The sequence below is a fragment of the Sparus aurata genome, chromosome 13 (genome assembly GCF_900880675.1).
Source record: "Sparus aurata chromosome 13, fSpaAur1.1, whole genome shotgun sequence".
In the NCBI taxonomy this organism is placed as follows: domain Eukaryota; kingdom Metazoa; phylum Chordata; class Actinopteri; order Spariformes; family Sparidae; genus Sparus; species Sparus aurata.
This window is the reverse complement of record NC_044199.1, coordinates 3,176,846-3,195,665: the sequence shown is the minus strand read 5'-3', so window position 1 is coordinate 3,195,665 and position 18,820 is coordinate 3,176,846. Positions and strand designations below refer to the sequence as shown.

Here is an 18,820-nt window from a genome sequence, read left to right as displayed (position 1 = left end):
GTGTCAGTTTCCGAATGCGCATGCGTGGTAACAGGGAACAGAGCGCTCGATTTGTATGTCAGCTTTCGCCGTTCCGTCTGCCACGATGCGGCTACACGCTTTATCGAAACGAACGATCACTCCGCCCGCCAGTGTGGTAAATACAGACAAGTTGACCGCATGTCTTGTAGGAAAACAAGCGCCACAGCTCAGCTAGCTAGCTCTCGATGAAGCTAACAGGTAAATAGCTAGTATTTACTTGGGTTTGGCATGGCGGAGGGTAGCGGTAACGTTAACGTCGGCCCGGCAACTCTTCCTCCAGGAGACCCGCAGCTTATCGCCATGATTGTGGAGCATCTGAAGAACCGGGGGCTTTTTGACGAGTTCCGTCGGGACTGTCTAGCCGATGTTGATACGAAGGTAACTCAGCTAATGCTAACTTGGCTACTTGTATCGTGTACTTCAGCAAACCAGACTCAGAGCTAATATCAGCTAGTATTTTAATTATTGTTCTAGTTGGCTTCTTTTGCAAATTATTAACAAGTTGCCAATTTGGATATTTTCACTTGTAGGCCAGTTGTTGCCTCATTATACCTTCCTTGTACAGTATATTGTGCTTTTTGTTGCATACTGACCGTGTTTACATCGCTGTTATTGCTCTCAGCCTGCCTATCAGAACCTGCGACAGAAAGTTGACAACTTTGTCACGTCGCAGCTGAGCACTCAGGACTGGAACCCGTCCATCAACAAGAACCAGATGAGAAACGGACTCAGGCAAAGTGTTGTTCAGTGAGTGTCTTTATTCCACATCCTGTCTACTACCAACGATGGAGAATGTACACATACTTATGTAATGTTCACATAGCAGTCAGTTGTAATGGTATATACAATAGAAATCCAGTCAGAGTGCCACATTGTTTCATTAAAGAGGCTCCCCAGATGTCTTCATACAATTTGAGCACTCCGAGCAACAGATTAAATAACAAGGATGCTCATAATGAGAGATTATCATACTGCGTATTTGCAGTGAAAGGTCCAGTGTGTAAGATTTCAAGGAATTTACGAGGATCTATTGACAGAAAATGGTATGTTGTATTCATGATTGTGTTTTCATTGCTGTAGAATGAGTTTTCACATCTTTTGGGGGGCCCACCATGTTGGAGTGCCATTTTCTACAGTAGCCTAGAAAGGACAAACCAATCGCTAGCCCTAGAAAAGTTTCCTCACATCTTCATTGGCCTCCACGTTGAACCTTTAGACCGTTAATTATTTTTTGTTCAAGCTAAAAATGTCTTGTTTTGTCAGGCTAGTAGTCCAAAGCGCAAAGATATACAATTTATACACTTTTTTTTTTAGATCGGGTATGCTGGAGTCTGGCGTGGACAGGATCATCACTCAGGTCGTGGACCCCAAGATGAACCACACTTTCCGACCACACATAGAAACTGCCATCCATGATTTCCTGTCAGGGGAAGACAGGAGGGAGGAGAACGCTTCGAGTTGTAACTCTGAACAGACAGAACCACAGGAGGCTCCGTCTGTGTCTGGACCCAAAACCCCCTGAGGTTTGTTTCAAAACTGAAGCGCTGTTTAAAGTCAGACGGTTCAGGAATACAATAAAGAAATCTTTATTTTCACTCCCTCTGCAGATTCACCTGCTGGTCTTCACATAATGTGGTATGACTGTGTTAGCCCTGTGAAAGGTGCAGCATCAGACAGGAGGAGGAGAGAGAAGAAGAGGAGGAGGAGGAGGAGAGAGAAGAAGAGGAGGAGGAGGAGGAGGAGAGAGAAGAAGAAGAGGAGGAGGAGGAGGGGAAGAGGTTATTTCCTGATATAACTCTGATTAACAAACTAGGCTCGGGAGTTTCTGGAATCAAATGTTCAGTATGAGATGTTTGTCACCGCCCGTCTGTGCTGCACGAGGCTACTCCTGGTGATTGGACAATGCACAGTGGTGGACTGTCACTGCGCCGCACAGCGCTGCCTTTCAGAAGAACATGAGACAAACCTGGATTATTATTTTTGATTTTTTTTTTCACGTGTGATTTCAGACAGATTTTTGTCCGTCTGATGTTGAGCATATTGTGTAGTGCAGAATTCTCACTCAGACAGTTGTGTGTACAGATATTTTCTTCTGACAATATGTGAAACTTTGCGAACTCTGTCTTCGGCATTCAAAAAGTTGATTGATATCCAGTTGGAGGATTAGAGGAAGAAGATCTTGCAGTTTTCATAGACTCACATGACGTCTTGAGAACTCTCCAATCAACTGCATTTTCGAAAAACCTGTGTGTAAAAATATTTTGTTTAGTACTTCGAGGTCCTCATTTATCATCTCAGCAGGTTGGACTTCTTTTTGGTGCATGAATATGTATGAAGTAATGATTGAACATCAAATCTGCTTTACTAAACACAGCTGACATCACAACACTCTTCTTTTTCTTGTTGCTCTTAACTTTATCTGTTTCCTGTGATAAAAAACAGACTGTAGAGCACATGGACACAAAACAGCATCAGCGTTTGAGGTAGTTGTTCTCAGTTAGGGAACGTAAAGGCAGAATTCACCAAAAAATATTCCTAGGCATTCGAGACGATATAATAACTGTTACTGAAGAACTTCAAATCCCAACTTGTGACATGTTAGCAGGAGGGAGGAACACTGTGACTGCTTGTGTTAATCCTTTATTTACTATCCACCATGCAGAGACATGCATGATGTTGTATTTTCTTAAAAAGCCATAAAAACATTTGTATGCTATGTTCATGCAAAGCCACCAGAAGTCGTCCCGTCTCTGGAGCCTGGTTGGTTTATAATTTAATTACAAGATCAAAGGCAAAACTGATCGATTTGTATAAAATCCCTGTCACTTAAATCACATACATTCTGAGAATCCTCTCCGAGAGCTTCGAACGCAGCCTAAAAACTTCTAGCAAGGAGTCTGAGCTAAAGAGTGATTCAGGAAACTTCTTAGAGAAACTGTGAGCAAAGACAAGACCAGAAAATGTTTTCTTAATGAGGATAACTGAAAAAATATGGCAGATATAAGCAGAGAATGTACAGTGAAATCGATCCTAATCTAATCCTAGATTTTACTCTTTATGAAGACATGGTGTAATATACTTATTTTATGTAATAAATATCTCTGTTAACTTGTAAAACAAACTCTAAAGAAGCCCAAAAAGTTTGAAAACAGGCCAACTAATGTTTCATGAAGCTGATAGTTGTTTGCTCACATATATTTACTAGCAGGTCATTTAAGGAGTCCCACTCTGTCTATATCGCGTTAATCTGATACGTACGGATCACCTGAGTTGCTCTCTCAGAGCCTGGAAGCTGTATGAATATATTTTTCTTTACAAGGATCTTATTTTAAGAAAAAAATCTAATATAATTCTGAGAATTTTCTCATAATACTCTTACTACTAGTACTTTCTTAGCACTGGGATGCTTCAAGAATACGGCAACAGTACGTGCTGTTAGTGGTCTTTGCGTGTGTCAGCGCCGGTTGCATAACTTCATTGATTGAAGTACTTGTTTTGGCAGGAGACTGATGAACACGTTATGTGTGTCAGAGTGTGTCTGTAAATCTGAGGCTCTTCATCCGTCCGTGTGTTTGAACTATACGTCTGCATGATGTCAGTAACAAGTGTTGTGCTGCACAAATTTAATTGATGAATTGGTTTAATAATCCTTAGTGCACTTTTAAACATCCATTAATAGAATAACAAATGTTTTAATCTTATAAGAAAAAAGACATCATTATTAACGGATTAATTAACTTGCACAAACTTTTTTATGTCTGTTTTCATTGTTTGTCAATTAATGTAATTCTTGGAACAGTTTACTGGATCAGTTCAGCTAAATCACACCAAACATCCTGTTTTCTTATCCAAATCTAATAGTTTCAAACATGTATTTTATTTCAAAAATGTAGAAGTATGTCATTACAAAAACAAACTCTGGATAATCTGTAGACTTCACCTTGAACTCTTTTACTGAGGAAATAATGCTGGAGGCAAATATGTCAAAGCCTCAACGCATAAAACAAACTATCTGCGTGACGTTTGTGTGAACTGTGAACCTTGAAGTGCTTTAGGTTGAGCATCGTGTACTGAACTGAACTGGTCAGAGTTTATAAACCCAAAGGCTACGCTATACTTCCTCCACAGATCAATAATCACACAGCAGATACTCGTGGATTTGATCTGTACTCGCACAGACGCTCTCACAGAGACGCAGAGACCGACATGTTCACAACACGGTCATGTGAGAGAGACAGAGTACAAGAAGCTCCTGCATGTGTGCTGTTTGCTCAGCGCTGTCCGTGGATTAGTGTGCCATTTTAGACGTGTGTGTGTGTGTATAAGTCTGTGTGTGTGTGTGTTCGCTGTCGGGGTGAAGGGTCATTGTGTGGGTGGTCATCGGGTCTTATGTGTGAGGAACGCTGTGGGATGTTGTTTTGAAGCGGGACGAGACAGAACGAGCGGGAAAGGTTGGAAACAGTCCAAACATCAGCCCCCTGTAGGAGGGCGGCTTCCCCAACTGGGCCCCTGCATGGACACACACACGTCAACACACCCTGTCTTTCTACCTTGACCTCTCAGCACAACACACACACACACACACACACACACACACACACACAGACGTCTCAGTGAAGGCCTCTTGGATGCAGAGTAGATAATTTAAAGGAGGGAGAAGTTTGAGGTGTTTGTTTGACCTGTGTGGAGACACACTGCTGTCATGGTGTTGCATGAGTGTAGACTGCGGTCCCTTTGAGACTGCTAAGGGTCAGAGGTCACGGCCGCCAGGAGGCAAAACATACGACCACAACAAGTGGGCTGCGAGATCCGAATGTATCGTAGTGACAAAAACAAAGCTGAACTCACCTCGGTGACCTCTGATTTCAAAGTACTCAAAGTACAAAGAAGGTATTTTTGGTTTTGCATCTTCTGCAATTTTACACAAAAACACTGACTTCCCCGTCTTGGTTTCCACTGTAGGTTTAACTGCTGTTGATCTGTCAGAGGTTTTTGCTTTTGCCCCGGAACTATGGAGGTGAATTTGGGTGAACTGGTCCTTTTAGATAAAAGCTGAGCGCTCAGGTGTTTCTCATGACAGTAACATGTTTTAAAGCATGATGATCACACATTAGGTAACAGTCAGTTTGTTTTGTCGCTCGAGTAGAGGATATGTTTCATTAGTGGCATTTAAAGTCATGTTTAGCTTGTGAAAGATCGTTCTTTTTTAACAATTCAACCTTCTGACGGTGTGAAAATGTATAAATCCAGTAAACAGTAACTGATATTTGTTACTTCTTTGGAGAACAAAGTGGAAAAAGTCACCAGACTTCCTTTAAAAAAGCTAAATTTTTAGTCTTGTTGCGCTGCGAGAAACTGTATAAACCTTGAGAAGCGCTGTGTACAAAAACATCTTAACTACTTAAAGCTTCTTTTTCATTTGGCAAACGTTATACATGGAGATATTACTTTGTTTGCGTACAATTATTTGCATTACTCTTAATTCCCTTTTTATTAGCCACTCTAAGGATGGCGGTCGCTCCACCCCCGTGAATATTTCTACATATATCGCCTCCTCTGTTGCCCAAAGTTCTGTATGGTAGGTAAAACATGTAGAGGGAGAACCATGATGCAGCGTTATACAAAGTCATTTGACCTCCCCTGAGTTTCTAAAGCTGGGGTTCTCAAAACTTTTCTGGCATGCCTTTCCTGCTGAAGCTTAAAGTTCACTTTTTTTTTTTTTAAGTGCACCAGTGGACAGAAAAGGCGCTGAACAGCAGCCGAGCGGTCTCTTCATCATGTTTTGTCCACTAGAAGGTCACAATAGACGGCACTTTATCACGTTTAATCCACCATGGGGGCGTCTAAGAGGACACTGGGCTCCACCCCACATTTTTATATATCGGGGGAGCAACCAATAAAAAAAGTTTTTAATCGTTTGAAACGAAGTGCGTCAGAACAGTCTGAGCAGAATCAGAATCCAGGCTGCAATAATCCGAGCAGTTTGGGAAACAATGCAGAGAACAGAAGTCTGTGATTGATTGGAGAGCGATGATTGATCACGCTTCTCTTGTTGGACGGGTACGGAGTCACTGACCAGAGAGGATACATTAAAACCTGGACACAGCCTTCGAGGTGGAGCCCCGTTCATTCCTTGGGAAGCTGCACAGCGCTCTGAATCCAAAATTGCTTCCTGGTGATAAAAATACACTGATGTTCCTTGTTGTTGGGGCCCATAGAGACTTCAGCAGACTGAGCCAGCTAACGTCCAGTTTAGCGTCCGCCTACCTTGAATGGGGATGAAACAATTTACTGATGCCGCTCTTTTACACTTTCCAAAGACAAAAAGTCTTTTGTGTATGTATGTAATTACACGATTTGGCCACTATGAAAGTTAGCGTCAAAACCCGGCTGGTGATGTCTGGAGACAAAAATCCAGTCTGATCACTTGTGAATTAGCCGGCTTTGCCTGCCGTCTGAACGAAGCCTTCCCATGATCATTTGCGGCCCACAAGGTTCAGTCGTTTCTTGTGTGTTTTGTTACAGAGGTGTAATGGTCATACTTTAATTCTGAGTCACGTAATTAAACAATCTTGATTTTAATCAGGGTTTAGAAGAGTTTTACCATAAATTCATGATGAGTTTTTGTGCACGTTGGTTCCCTAAAACACTCCAGGCTTTATGTATATATATATATATATATATATATATATATATATATATATATATATATTAAAAATGTGAAAAATGTCCATTTACAGAACTGCAGCACTCTAACAATGTGATGTGTAGAACCTGACCCGGTTCACACAGTCCTGCTTCAGTCCTTCAGTCTGGGTGCTTCTGATACGTTCCTCGCTGCACGTCTCCCTGCCAAGAAAGCAGCTGCTAACACTCAAACACACACACACACACACACACACACACACACACACACACACACACACACACAGGGCTGGCTGGTGGGTTAATTGAGTGTGGATGTCTTGAGTGGTTGACCTTCATGTACCCCCGCAGACTCCAGAGGAACAGGAAGACCTTATAAGAGCATTTTCACTTCATGTATGTGGGATTTAATTCATTCAACCTGTCCTCACACACACACACACATACACACACACACACACTGCTGGTCCTCTCTTTCTCTCATCAATGATAAACTTTTGGCTCCAGTGTGCTGCGCGCTCACGGGGCTGCGCTCTGATTGGTGCAGACGCGCACTCAGGCCCTCGTGAGCGCGCAGCTCACACGCAGCTTTATATACTGCAGCCTTCATGCCGCGGTCATCCTGTGTGTGCTGGAGGCTCTGCAGACCTGCTGCAACACACACAACCGACAGCCGGGAAACAACAGCCGAGCAGAACGCGTCGATCAGTGTGAACATGCCGGAGGACTTGTCCCTGTCCGCTGTGGTTCTGCTGGGTTTCCTGCTCCTGGCATGTCAACAGGTGCTGACCATGGAGCCGCAAGATGTCCAGGAGAAGCAAGTGAGCCAGGCGAAACGACGGCTCTCCCTGCAGAGCACAGGTGAGCCCTCTGCAGCCGCACATCCCACAGGGTCCACCTCTGCTGCTGCTCCAGGTTCTGCTGGAGTTCTGACCAGCAACTGGACCTCTTTTTTAATTGTTAGAGAAAAGTTAATGCGCAGACAGATTTCTCACGAGCAGTCAGAAGTGTGTGAAGCTTCTGTGTTTTAATGCATGAACCAGGAATGCATCTTTTATGCCTCCTTCACGTGCAGCTTGATTTCACCCTGTAACAAGACTCCCGCTGCGGATATAATCAATACGCGCGTCTGCATTGAAGTTGTCCTGTTTATTGCAGCGTTATAATCATGCGCCTTCAGTGCAGTGTGAGCTCTGTGAGTGTCCCGGCTGAGCGCTGCAGCTCGGCTCTGGCTCTGCTGCCCTGCTGGTGGCTGTAATTCAATGCGCAGCTCCGGAGGCTCGATCCCATCCAAGCACATTCCCTCCGTACCTCCGGCCCGAGGCTGACCTGCAGGCTGAACAACATCAACAGCACAGGCAGGACGGCTGCAGGGACGCGTTCATATGAAAGGCTGCTTAAAGGGACAATTTATAAGATATGGACATAAGTTTAAAACATTCAAAAAATGCTGATGTGTACTCAGGGTCACTTTCCTGAGGAGCACATGGGAACTTATTTCATAAAAACCCTGTTTGATGGTGATCAGAGAGGAATACATTCTCCATCCTGTTTGAATCATGCCTGGAACTCCACACACGATGTCTGTCGATTTCAAAGATCATTTTCCAAGTTAATAAAGTCGCAGTTTGTCCTGATTTAAGTAAAATATCATCTAGTTTGTGTGAATCCGCTCAGTGAACACATCATCCCGTAAACAAGCGTCATCAACAACAACACCAACATGGCCACAAACTCTGCACTAAGTTTTTTTCCTGCAGTTGACTAATGAGCTTTTAAATTGTGTCACTGTCATACAAAGTTTTAACGAAACCGGACCGAGTGTGAGTTCATCTCTCTATATCACTAGAGGAACCGTTAACTGCTGCTAACTGTAGCTTCCTGTAGTCAGTTAGCTCTGTTAGCCACGCATCTAGCGGTCAGGACCGGGAGTGGTACCAGTGTTTCAGTGTTTCCCACAGAATCTGACTTTCATTGTGGCGGCTGCAGTCCAGTTGTGGTGCCAAAGAGCACGCGCACTCCAGACTTCCAGCGACCGAGTTGGCGAACTTTCAGTTTAGCGCCACAAGTTTGCCACAAATAAATGAATGTGTGGGAAAGACCGTTTAATATATTGATCTTGGTTTACACCACTAGCACAGGAGCTTTGGACCGGGACGTGCCGGGGCGAGCTGGTTAGCATGCAAACGTCCATAGATGTCTCTGCAAAAAACTCTTATTTCTTCACATTCTGTAGATCATTTTAGTACATTTACACGCTTGAGAGCTGTTTTTGTACTCTCACTATGAAGTTAGCATCGCTCTGGTATGTGATGTTTGAACTGGATTTTGGATTATCGCCTTAAAATAAGATCTGTGACCAACAGAAGTTCATGACGCGTTTTGTACGGCAAGATTAAAGATAAATAAATTCACAAAAAGTAAAAATCTTAATGTTACGTCATAAACAGACTACATTGCTGTTGCATGACTTGAACGTCACCACCACTAAACATAGTACTACACAATTACTCTACATGTCCTTTATAAATTGATCTACAAGTTGTAAAGTTAGTTAAATAATTTGCAACTAAATTCCACTAGTGAGTAGAAGAGTCTCTGTGTTCGGTCTGTCCCGACATCCTCTGTAGTCTCATTTAGACACTTGTTGGCAACCGCCGCTTCTCAGACATTTTATAATCAAACTATAATTAATGATGCCTTTTATGTCGTAGAGCAAATCGTGTATGTTCCTTAATCCTCTGGTAGCACAGACTGTATTTCAGATGTTTAACTGGAAACCAATAAAAAAGACTCTGAGACTTTGAGAACTGAAAGGGCAGAAAATGCTAACTGATGTACGTCTACGTTCAGATCTCCATCTACTGAAGTTTGCAAGCTAACCTGGCTATCCAGTCTATAATACCACTCTGTACCTCAAGACACTTCGTCTGCTAGCCCCCTTTTCAATTCACAAAAAAGTTTTTATGCCGTTGTTGTCCAACTCTCTCTCCTGTCCCTGAAGTCGTAGTCCTGGTCAGAGCCGCTGTAAATCACCTCCATACTTCCCTCTCATCATACTGCCGTCCGTCTCTGGTGTTCAGTCCCAGTCTGGTGTCTGGGCAGACTCCAGTCAGCTAATGGAGCTCCTTATCTCCACGGATAACTCATGGATGCACTGAGGGAAATCTGGATACAGCGGCAGAGCCCCAGTAATCCTCTGAAAGCTGCTCAGTGATGCATGAAACCAAAAAAGTTTGTGCACATGTAACGCTGCTGCTCTTCTTTCCAAATGTTGGAACATTGAATCTCTCAAATTCTGCAGCAGTGAGCAGTTCTGCTGCCCCCTGTAGTTTTGGAGCTGCCTTCAAATTCTGGCCATTTATTACAGATCACACCTTTAAAGAGTTATTTAAAATGAAGCGACCTCTTCTTGTCTAACTGATATGAAAGACTGCTTTCTGCAACGTGAAAAGTATTGTTGTCCGTCAGCGATGTTGGAGAGTTTCAGCTCCTCTGGATGATGCTTCAACCAGTCATAACTGCCGAACTAACGTGACGAGATAATTAACTTTTCTTTCTGTAACACTGGTGCAGAAAGGCCATCCTGACTTGTGATGTCACTGTAATGCTTATATTGTTAGTAGCACATGTGATTTCTGTGGCGTCACCGTCTCTGCGTCTCTCTCAGCTGAGATCCAGAGCTGCCTGGTGAGTTCAGGGGACGTCGGCTGTGGGACGTTTCAGTGTTTCAACAACAACTCCTGTGAAATCCAAGGTCTGCACCACATCTGTCTCACTCTGCTGCACAACGCCGGTCGTTACGACTCACAGGTGAGCAGCTGCACAAAAGTCTGACCTGATTTCAAACGCTCGACACTCGTTGTTTGCCACTTGGCCTCTTCTGCACTAACACACACTGTGTGAAACCCTGTCCAACGGCAGCTAACGCCAGGCTTAGAAAAGACATATGTAGATACCTGTTTTTATTACATTTAATCCCATCAGTCATTACAGTCATTTGTGAGGAATGTCTGTTGTATAAGGAGCAGTGAATAGTTATGCACGGCAGCGCGGGTTACAGAACAAACTGAGAGGGGAACTGAAATGAGAGAGGGAACAGCTTGTCTACTTTACTAGAATAGAAGTGCATGGGAGAGTGATGCAGGTCTAATGTGTCTCCCGGACGGACCGACACACAGAGCTGTAAGTGACAAAAAAAAGAAATTCAATTTCAGTCGGAGCTACAGTATGTTAATGACTCGTCTCAGGTCTCACTCTAAGAAAATATTGCTTTACTTTCACGCTGTAAAAAGATACACATGACCTGTTCTTTCACAACACGGGCATGATCACTATTTTAATCCAGTTTGGTTCCACATTACCTGTTTGATGTAACGAGATAGGTTCATTCACTCTCGAGTCGCTGCTTTCGCTTCTTCTTCAGTTAAAAAGATTCTGCGTTCGTCGAGTTTATTAGGGACTAAAAGTGATTGAAGAGTTGTCTTTGTCAAGTGCGAACACCTGAGCCATGAGAAGTTGAAGCAGTAATCTTAGAGCTGTATGTTTTTCATCTTCCTCTGTCAGATGTGAGGTTGTAATCAGAACTGACTCGTCCTGCTCGTCCCCCTCAGGGCAAGTCGTTTGTGAAGGATGCGTTGCGGTGCATGGCGCTGGGTCTGCGGCAGCGCTTCAGCTGCGTGAGCCGCCGGTGCTCAGCGGTGAAAGAGATGGTGTTCTCGCTCCAGAGAGAGTGTTACTCCAAACACCAGCTCTGCCTGGCGCTACAAGACCACATGGACACCATGGGCAGCCTGGTCCAGTTCCACCTGATGTTTCCCCCGGGGTGAGAGACGCACGCTCACAAGTCATCGTGAGAGACATGAAAGAGGGATGCACGATATATAACCGCCTGATATCAGGAAGCTTATGCTACTGGTTAATGTCCAATTATGAAATTAAATGGATTTGATAATCTGAAGCTGCTAAAGTGGGTGGTATGCACCTTTAAAGTTGGTTTTCGTGCTTCCACTAAACACAAAGAAGGATTTTTTTATAGTTTTTTTTTTTTAGAGGAGGGAAAACAGGGATTATTGGAATTACCTGGAAAAGAAAATTCATATCCTGCATCCCAAAAAAGTCCAAGCATCAGTGAAACTATCCTGCCTGAAAGATGCTGCACGCTTCAGTATTCAATAATGCAGAACTGGTTTTTACTTTTACATTAATAAACTTGTGTTCGAACTTTAAAATATGAGTATGTAACTCTTGAGAGAAGAATCAACACGGGTGAATATTTCTGGAGTTTTGAAGCAGAACAGTGTCGCAGCTTTCTCCCGAACAACAAGTAGCTCAGCTCATCTGGCTGAATCGCATCTCAACATTCATTTTTGGGTGAATTTATCCTTTAATGGTGGGAGGAGCTTTCAGACCGAGGGTGAATCGAGGTGCTGCAGAAATCATTGGTATGAAAAAATCTGGTTTTTTTAGATTAGACCATGAAAACATTTTCTAGTAGACACACTAAATAAAAGTAAGAACCTGATAATGATAATTTGGGAACTTTTGAACCTGCGTAAGTAATTTTTTGTCGTGTTTGTTCGTGTCCCAACAGACCGTACGTGGAGCTGATGAACTTCCTGCTTCAGTGTGGAGACGAGGTCAGGTTGTGGGTCGGCCGGCGGCTGCGCGGACAGTGCGAGCAACACTGGGGGGCGCTGTGTGGCGGCCTCGGCGGCACCTGCTCTCTCGGCCAATCACACCCCCCGCAGCACACCACCTCCCCATCACCAACTGCTGAGGGGACCCTCGAGCAGCCGACGAGTGCGGACGAACCGGACGTCGGGATCGCGCTCAGTAAGCTCGACAACGCGACTGAATCTGCTCCCCGCGTATCTGAGAGAACCAACGTCACCGCTTCTTAAAGAGACAGGCGCGTGACGCAGAGGTGCAGCAGGTACACATGCACTTACTTTAGTTTTAGTACTAGTTGTAGTTTGATCACAGTATTTAATGCGGTATTGCTGGTGAGAGCAATGCAACATAACTTATTTAATCTATTGGATATTTGTGCTTTATTAATATTTTTCTTTACATTTGACTTCGTAAACAGATGAGAACCAGTTATCTACCTCACTTCCACACCACAGTAAACCACAGTGGCTGTATCCTTCAGCAGAGGACACGGACACACCAGTAAACACTGCAGGGGATTTTGTCTCTAGATCAAGTGCAGCTCAAAGTCAGTATTCTACCTATTTAAGTTTGTTTTTGTATTTATGAGGAGAGTTATATGATGCACCGTATAGCTGACACACGAACAGACGTTCTCTCGTAGACAGTCGGGCTGCTGTCTGCAGAAAAGGAAGCACTCTTTGGTCGACATGTTATAAATATGTATTTTTTTGACGTTCTACTTGAACGATCACACTTCACACAGACCCCAGGTTTCAAGCTATATTTTGTAAGTTTTATTTAAATGAATCTAAAAAATACATTTGTAAGAGTTTTGACTGAAGTTGAATAAACTCCATGATGTCACCGGACAGAGAGGAGTGTGTTCACTGACTCGGTTCTGTCCCAGAAAACGGTTCTTCACACAGATTCACCGTGTCGCGTCTCTGGCGTTGAAATGAAATGTTGGGTTTTCTGCCATCTACTGGTGCATCTGTGGAAATCTGCACAACAATGCCTCCTCAATACGTTGCATTTATTCCACTTGTACACAAAACAAAAATACTTTTTGTTCTACATTCACACAGTCTGCGACTCGACATGCTGAGTAAGACACGAGAGTTCTGGCTCAGTAGTCCGGACGTCCCGTTGGAAAGAAGAAAGGCACAAAGTAAAGTCGTCAGAAACAAACTACAGTGTCTTTGGAACATCCGTCCAGAGCAGACAGACACACACTTTCTACGTTAATACACAAACATACACACAGATTGTAATGTGACAAAATGTAAACGATTGTTATTACATACTGTCGCCTCGAGTTCTGAATGCCTAATTAAGTTTCCGGGCCTCAGTGTGAGGTTCAGGTGTGCAGATGTGTGAGAGTAGGCAGGATTTCAGCTTCTCTTAAAACCTCTCGTCTCGTGCTGTCACTATTTATCCAGCACTGCAAATGTCTTTGAGGAGACGCCGCCTGAGATTGTGCACGCTCATCCTGATTCATAGATACTGATATCAAGACCTCGCAGTTCAAACATACTGAGGCTTTTAAAATTCTTGCTGCTGTTGAGCGAAACCTCATAATGCCAGTTAAGTCCCCGGGCTCTTTTTACTTAAATTGAAGGGTATCTTACAAAACCCTTCATAACTATTTTATCAACCCACATATTGCATATTGTTCGAGCGATGTTTTCCACTCATACAGCCTCTATGTGCTGCCTTTCCAGTTTTAGTGTTGCTTCAACTCAATACCTGCTAAACATCCTTAATCCTTAATCCTGACACAAATAACTGAAATAACTGTTCCTGAAGCCAGCTAGCTAAATAAAAGGGAAGAGACGCTTCTTAAGGATGTAGAGGACGGTGGCGAGGAAGAGGGCCAGAGCCAGGAAGATGAGCAGCTTGTCCGTCAGCTCCCTCCGGTTGTACTTGAGGATGAGCTTCCTCCCCAGGTGGATGGTTCCTGTCATGTTTCTGAACTCCTCGTTGGTTTCCTGCACCGTCCTGGAGGAGGTGGCTGTGGTGAGGAGGAGGAGAAGCGTTAAAGATGGGAAATATTGGTAGAAACAATTAGGATTTTCACAGGGAAACAACACACAAAAGGACACAAACACATGGAAAAAAGAGTTTCTTTTTACCCAGCGTGCCGATGGTATCCTCGCTCTGATTCACCTGCTCGGCCATCATCCTGCTGATGGACATCAGACTCTCCGTGATGCTGCTGCTGGTTTCCACAAGCGTTTCTTTGGTCGCTCTCCTGAGACAAACACACACACAGAGCAGAACAGGTGATGCACTGTTCCTGTTTCCAGGTTTAGTGAAACTGGAGAACTCTACAATCAAGTACAGGAGAAATAATATGTTGTAAAGCAGCATCTAAAAACGTATTTCTAACTTGTGCATTTTTTACAAGTTGATCATTGAGCTGTTAAATGGGAGAAGTAAAGACTGTAAGGTAATGATGTCACGCGTAATGGGAAAACAAAGTGATTGAATTGAATGAAAAGCCTGAATGAAAAGACGTTTTTTACATTTTCATTATGCACCTCAAGAAAAAAGTCGAGTGTCGAGAATAAAGTTGACAATTCAAAATTAAAGTCGACCTTTTGAGGCCACATCAAACATATGACTGCCTCAACAAAGTGCCTCGTGTAGATGAACTGGTGAAACTGTACTTATACTTTAGTAACAAAGACATTATTTCTCTTTCAGCTCATAATCACAGTGTAGCTGTCAGTATCAGGACTTTGAAGAGATTGTGCCAAAAATGTTTTCTGTTCAGAAGGAAAAACCAAACAAGCATGAAGAGGTGGCCGCACTCGTGGAAGCTGAACGACTTTACTCTCAACATTTTGACTTTTTTCTTGAAGTGCATCATGAAAATAAAAACGACCTCCTCTCATTTCTTCCCCTCATCACTGCCACTGATACTCTTCTGTAGTGTTTTAATGTGTCGTGATTAGATGTAATGTTTTTCTAATGAACCCTTTTCTGTACAGAATGAACACATTTCTGCCTTTTGCATGCAAAGTATTTCTCTTTGTTACTGTCATGATTTAGCTTCAATCAAATGATTAAATAAGACGGTTGCAAACTGCTTAAACATCTTTTTTCAGTATCGAATCACCGAGAAGATTCACCTGCAGCATGACGACACGACGGACCGTGTGATGAGCTTTACTGTCTGGGTCTCTTATTATATATCTTTACTTTCTTCTTCCTTGTTTGAGCTGAGAGGTTTAACCAAGTGGCCTTTTGTGTTAAGACAATCCATTTCTTACTTCTTAAGTTATCACACTGTGATAAGTAATTCTCAGCTATAAACCTTTAAAATGCAAATTGGAGAGTTTCTCCAGGCTGGACTGGAGATTTTCATAAACCTGGAAGTAACTGCAGCTTTAATTAGTGCAGGCTGGAAGGCATGAGCTCTTGGGACAGGATTAAAATCACTGACTAGTGCAGGAAACACTGAAAGGTTTCTAGAGGAGGATATTTCGTCTGAGTAAGGATTTAGGCCGAACAAAAGGAAAACACCTGACATATTCATTTCACAACAGTATTAAGCCAATGGAGTCGTCATCTCAGCTCCCCAGCAGAGCTTCAGTAGAAAAGCACTCACCTCTGTCTGGTGCTCTGGTTCTCTCCTCCGCGCAGCAGCTCTTCCTTCTCCATGTTGTCTATGGCTAGTTTACAAGCCACGATAGCTTTCCTCCACGCGGTCCGGTTACTGAAATACAAAAATAATAAAAATCAATGTGGTTTCTCATCTGGTCTTTTGTGTGTGAACTGGATTTGTCTGCATGCAGTGCACATATTCTTTTTCAGGATAACTTACAAAACTCTGGTGGTAAAAGGCAAAGAGGTGTTACACGACGCATGGCACGCTCATTTTAACACGCTGGCATTTTAATGAAACTGATAATGTCGATAAAGTCTCTGATTCAAGGGGCAAACAAAGATGATTGTTGTCAAAAAATCTATTTGTGCCGGTCTGTGTGAGCGTCCACACACCTCAGCATTTGTCGTCGCTGGCTCTCCGTCTCTGCCTGGATGGCCAGCCTGTCCGTCTCTCTGTCCTGTTCTCTGGCCATCTGCTCCAGATCCTGAACAACAACAACAACAACAACATCAAGGCGCTTCAAACATAACTGTTTGAAATCTGTCATGTGCAACAAAATATGCGGGTGATGTGAGAACTGACCTGTATTCTGAGTCTCAGCTGGCTGAACTTCTCTTTGACCTGAGAGTTGAGCTCCAGTAGAGTTGACTGAGGTCCAGGGCAATCCCTGATGTCCTGCAGGACACACACACACACACACACACACAATTAAGTGTTACGTATTCATGATTAATATATGGTTGATCAAGAGCTACCAAAGGTTCTGTCTGACACACAGACAGCTTGAGTTAAGTTAATCTGTGGGAGCTCCGTCTATCAATAAAAAATATGTTGTATATGATGCTGCATGTTGCTGTTCATAACATATATATATATATATAAACATATATAAACATATATACACATACATACACACACACTCTGGTGGAGACCAATGTCCATGTGCAGAGTGGGATGGATGATTATTCAATTGCCATTTTAAAATGTATTTGCCACTATTTTTTCATAAGATGAGAAAAACAAATAATAAAAGGAAAATGCAATCAGAAACCCAGAGAAATGTCTAAAGATCAATCTTTACACGAAAATTCAAACATTTTGGAATTATTCCAAAAATGTCCTAAAATTAAATGACAAAATATTGTTTTTTACTACATATATATATATATATATATATATATATATATATATATATATATATATATATATATATATATATATTTTGCTTACATTACTTCTATTGAAAACTACTGAAACAGTGTGTTAGTATGTCGTGTCAGTACTTTTTATATAATAATATTAATTCACAATCCTTTTCTTTATGTTTTTTCTAAATGTAAGAAAATAGAAAAAAGTCCTGAAATGTGAAGAAAACAAAGAAAACCAGCAAACATACATCTGAGAAGCTGGAACTTGGTACATACTTTCAATTTTTGCTTAAAAATCTAGTTTACTGTCTTAGTGGACCTGCCAATTAGATGATTAATCGACTAAACGCATAAATGTTTTCTCAAAATATCAAATGATCGACTAAAGGATAATTCTGTGTGCGTCCATTTGGTGTTAAATCATCTTTACAGCTAATAAACAGATGTTTAGTTTAAAAAGTCTGGTGTGATGGCGAATAATACATCAGGTTGTAACACGTGTTTCAACTAATCAATCTACATATCGCTGTTTATCAGCTGACGATCAGATGTGACAGTTGATCTGTTTATCATTTAATCTCACCGTGACGGTACAATAATAATATCGTCTGTTCGTGTTTTAGTGAAAGTTTGGTTTTCACATCTGTCACTACCTGAGACAGACACCGGCTGAAAATACAGGTAGCAGTTATTGGAGCACATAAAGATAAACCAACTTATAATGATCAGATGCTTTTAACTGTTTGAAAATGTTAGCTAGCTAACGTTAGCTTCACTTCGGGTCACCTGTTGTTACTGAACCGACAGCAGTACGAGCAAAATCAATCAATAAATAAATAAACTGATAAACCGTGTTTTTCGGCTCTTACCTGAATCAGGGCCTTGATTTCTAGGTCATATTTTATAATTTCTTGTCCACAAATTCGGACGTGTACATCCGCAGAAGACGCCATATTTGTTTTTGTACGGCAAAGCAGGAGGCTCAAACAACATGGCGCGTTTGCTGAAAGCGAAGCAGCAGTGTGACGATTTCCCGTCACGAAATGTTATATTTAAAGGAATAATTATAAATATATGCTACATAAATGAGATTAAACTGATGAGGATTGATTTCTTGTTAACTCATTTTTATCAGTTGTAAAATCTACTTTTATCCACGTGATGTACTTGATTTTCTATATTGTTGTCACTGTGGTGGATTCAAAGTTCACTTCAGAAAATAAGATTCTAAAGAGACATGAACAGAATATCAGCATTACATCCCAGCATGTTGTTCTAGTGCTGTTCGAGAGTTAAAACTATTTTTCAACATATGTAACTGAAACGGTGTGTCGTTAATATGTTCTATGATGGATAAATGTTGTTTCTTTTCATCATAATGAAAAAAAAAACAGCTAACTATGATTAAGTTATTGGATTCAGTGTCACTCTCCTGCACTTTAACTCTGGGTGGTTTCACCTTCGTACCGATGCTCAGAGAAAATCATTCAGTTGCTGTTATTTACAGAGATCATGTCCACATGAGTAAGTAGGTATATTTTGGATTTCCAGTTGAAAGAAGTCAGAAAAATGTGAAGTACACTGAATGATTTAAGTACAAGTGAAATATTGTCAAGTTTATGCGACTAGAAAAGTTCATTTGTTGTGAATTACAATAAAATTACCTCAGACTGTCTTCAGTTTGAGGCAGCCAAGGCACCAACTTCTTAAAAGTAAAGCAAACACTTTGTTTTTACAG

General features: G+C 42.1%; 2 protein-coding genes across 2 annotated transcripts; one reads left to right on the top strand and one right to left on the bottom strand.

The window, feature by feature from the left end:
• Nucleotides 1–7: 7 nt before the first annotated feature.
• Nucleotides 8–13,190, top strand: LOC115594669 (uncharacterized). Its single transcript, XM_030438870.1, has 7 exons — nucleotides 8–399; nucleotides 644–768; nucleotides 1,336–1,542; nucleotides 7,304–7,527; nucleotides 10,337–10,479; nucleotides 11,280–11,491; nucleotides 12,260–13,190. The coding sequence occupies exons 1-7, from the start codon at nucleotides 250–252 to the stop codon at nucleotides 12,567–12,569; spliced, it is 1,371 nt and encodes a 456-aa protein (XP_030294730.1). The 5' UTR covers nucleotides 8–249; the 3' UTR covers nucleotides 12,570–13,190.
• A 478-nt stretch (nucleotides 13,191–13,668) lies between these two features.
• bnip1b (BCL2 interacting protein 1b) lies at nucleotides 13,669–18,089 on the bottom strand. The gene is made up of 6 exons (XM_030437341.1): nucleotides 17,952–18,089; nucleotides 16,517–16,609; nucleotides 16,327–16,418; nucleotides 15,935–16,042; nucleotides 14,454–14,572; nucleotides 13,669–14,332 (listed from the first exon to the last, which is right to left on the bottom strand). Exons 1-6 carry the CDS (start codon nucleotides 18,033–18,035, stop codon nucleotides 14,136–14,138), a joined length of 693 nt encoding a protein of 230 aa, XP_030293201.1. The 5' UTR covers nucleotides 18,036–18,089; the 3' UTR covers nucleotides 13,669–14,135.
• Between the last annotated feature and the right edge of the window lie 731 nt (nucleotides 18,090–18,820).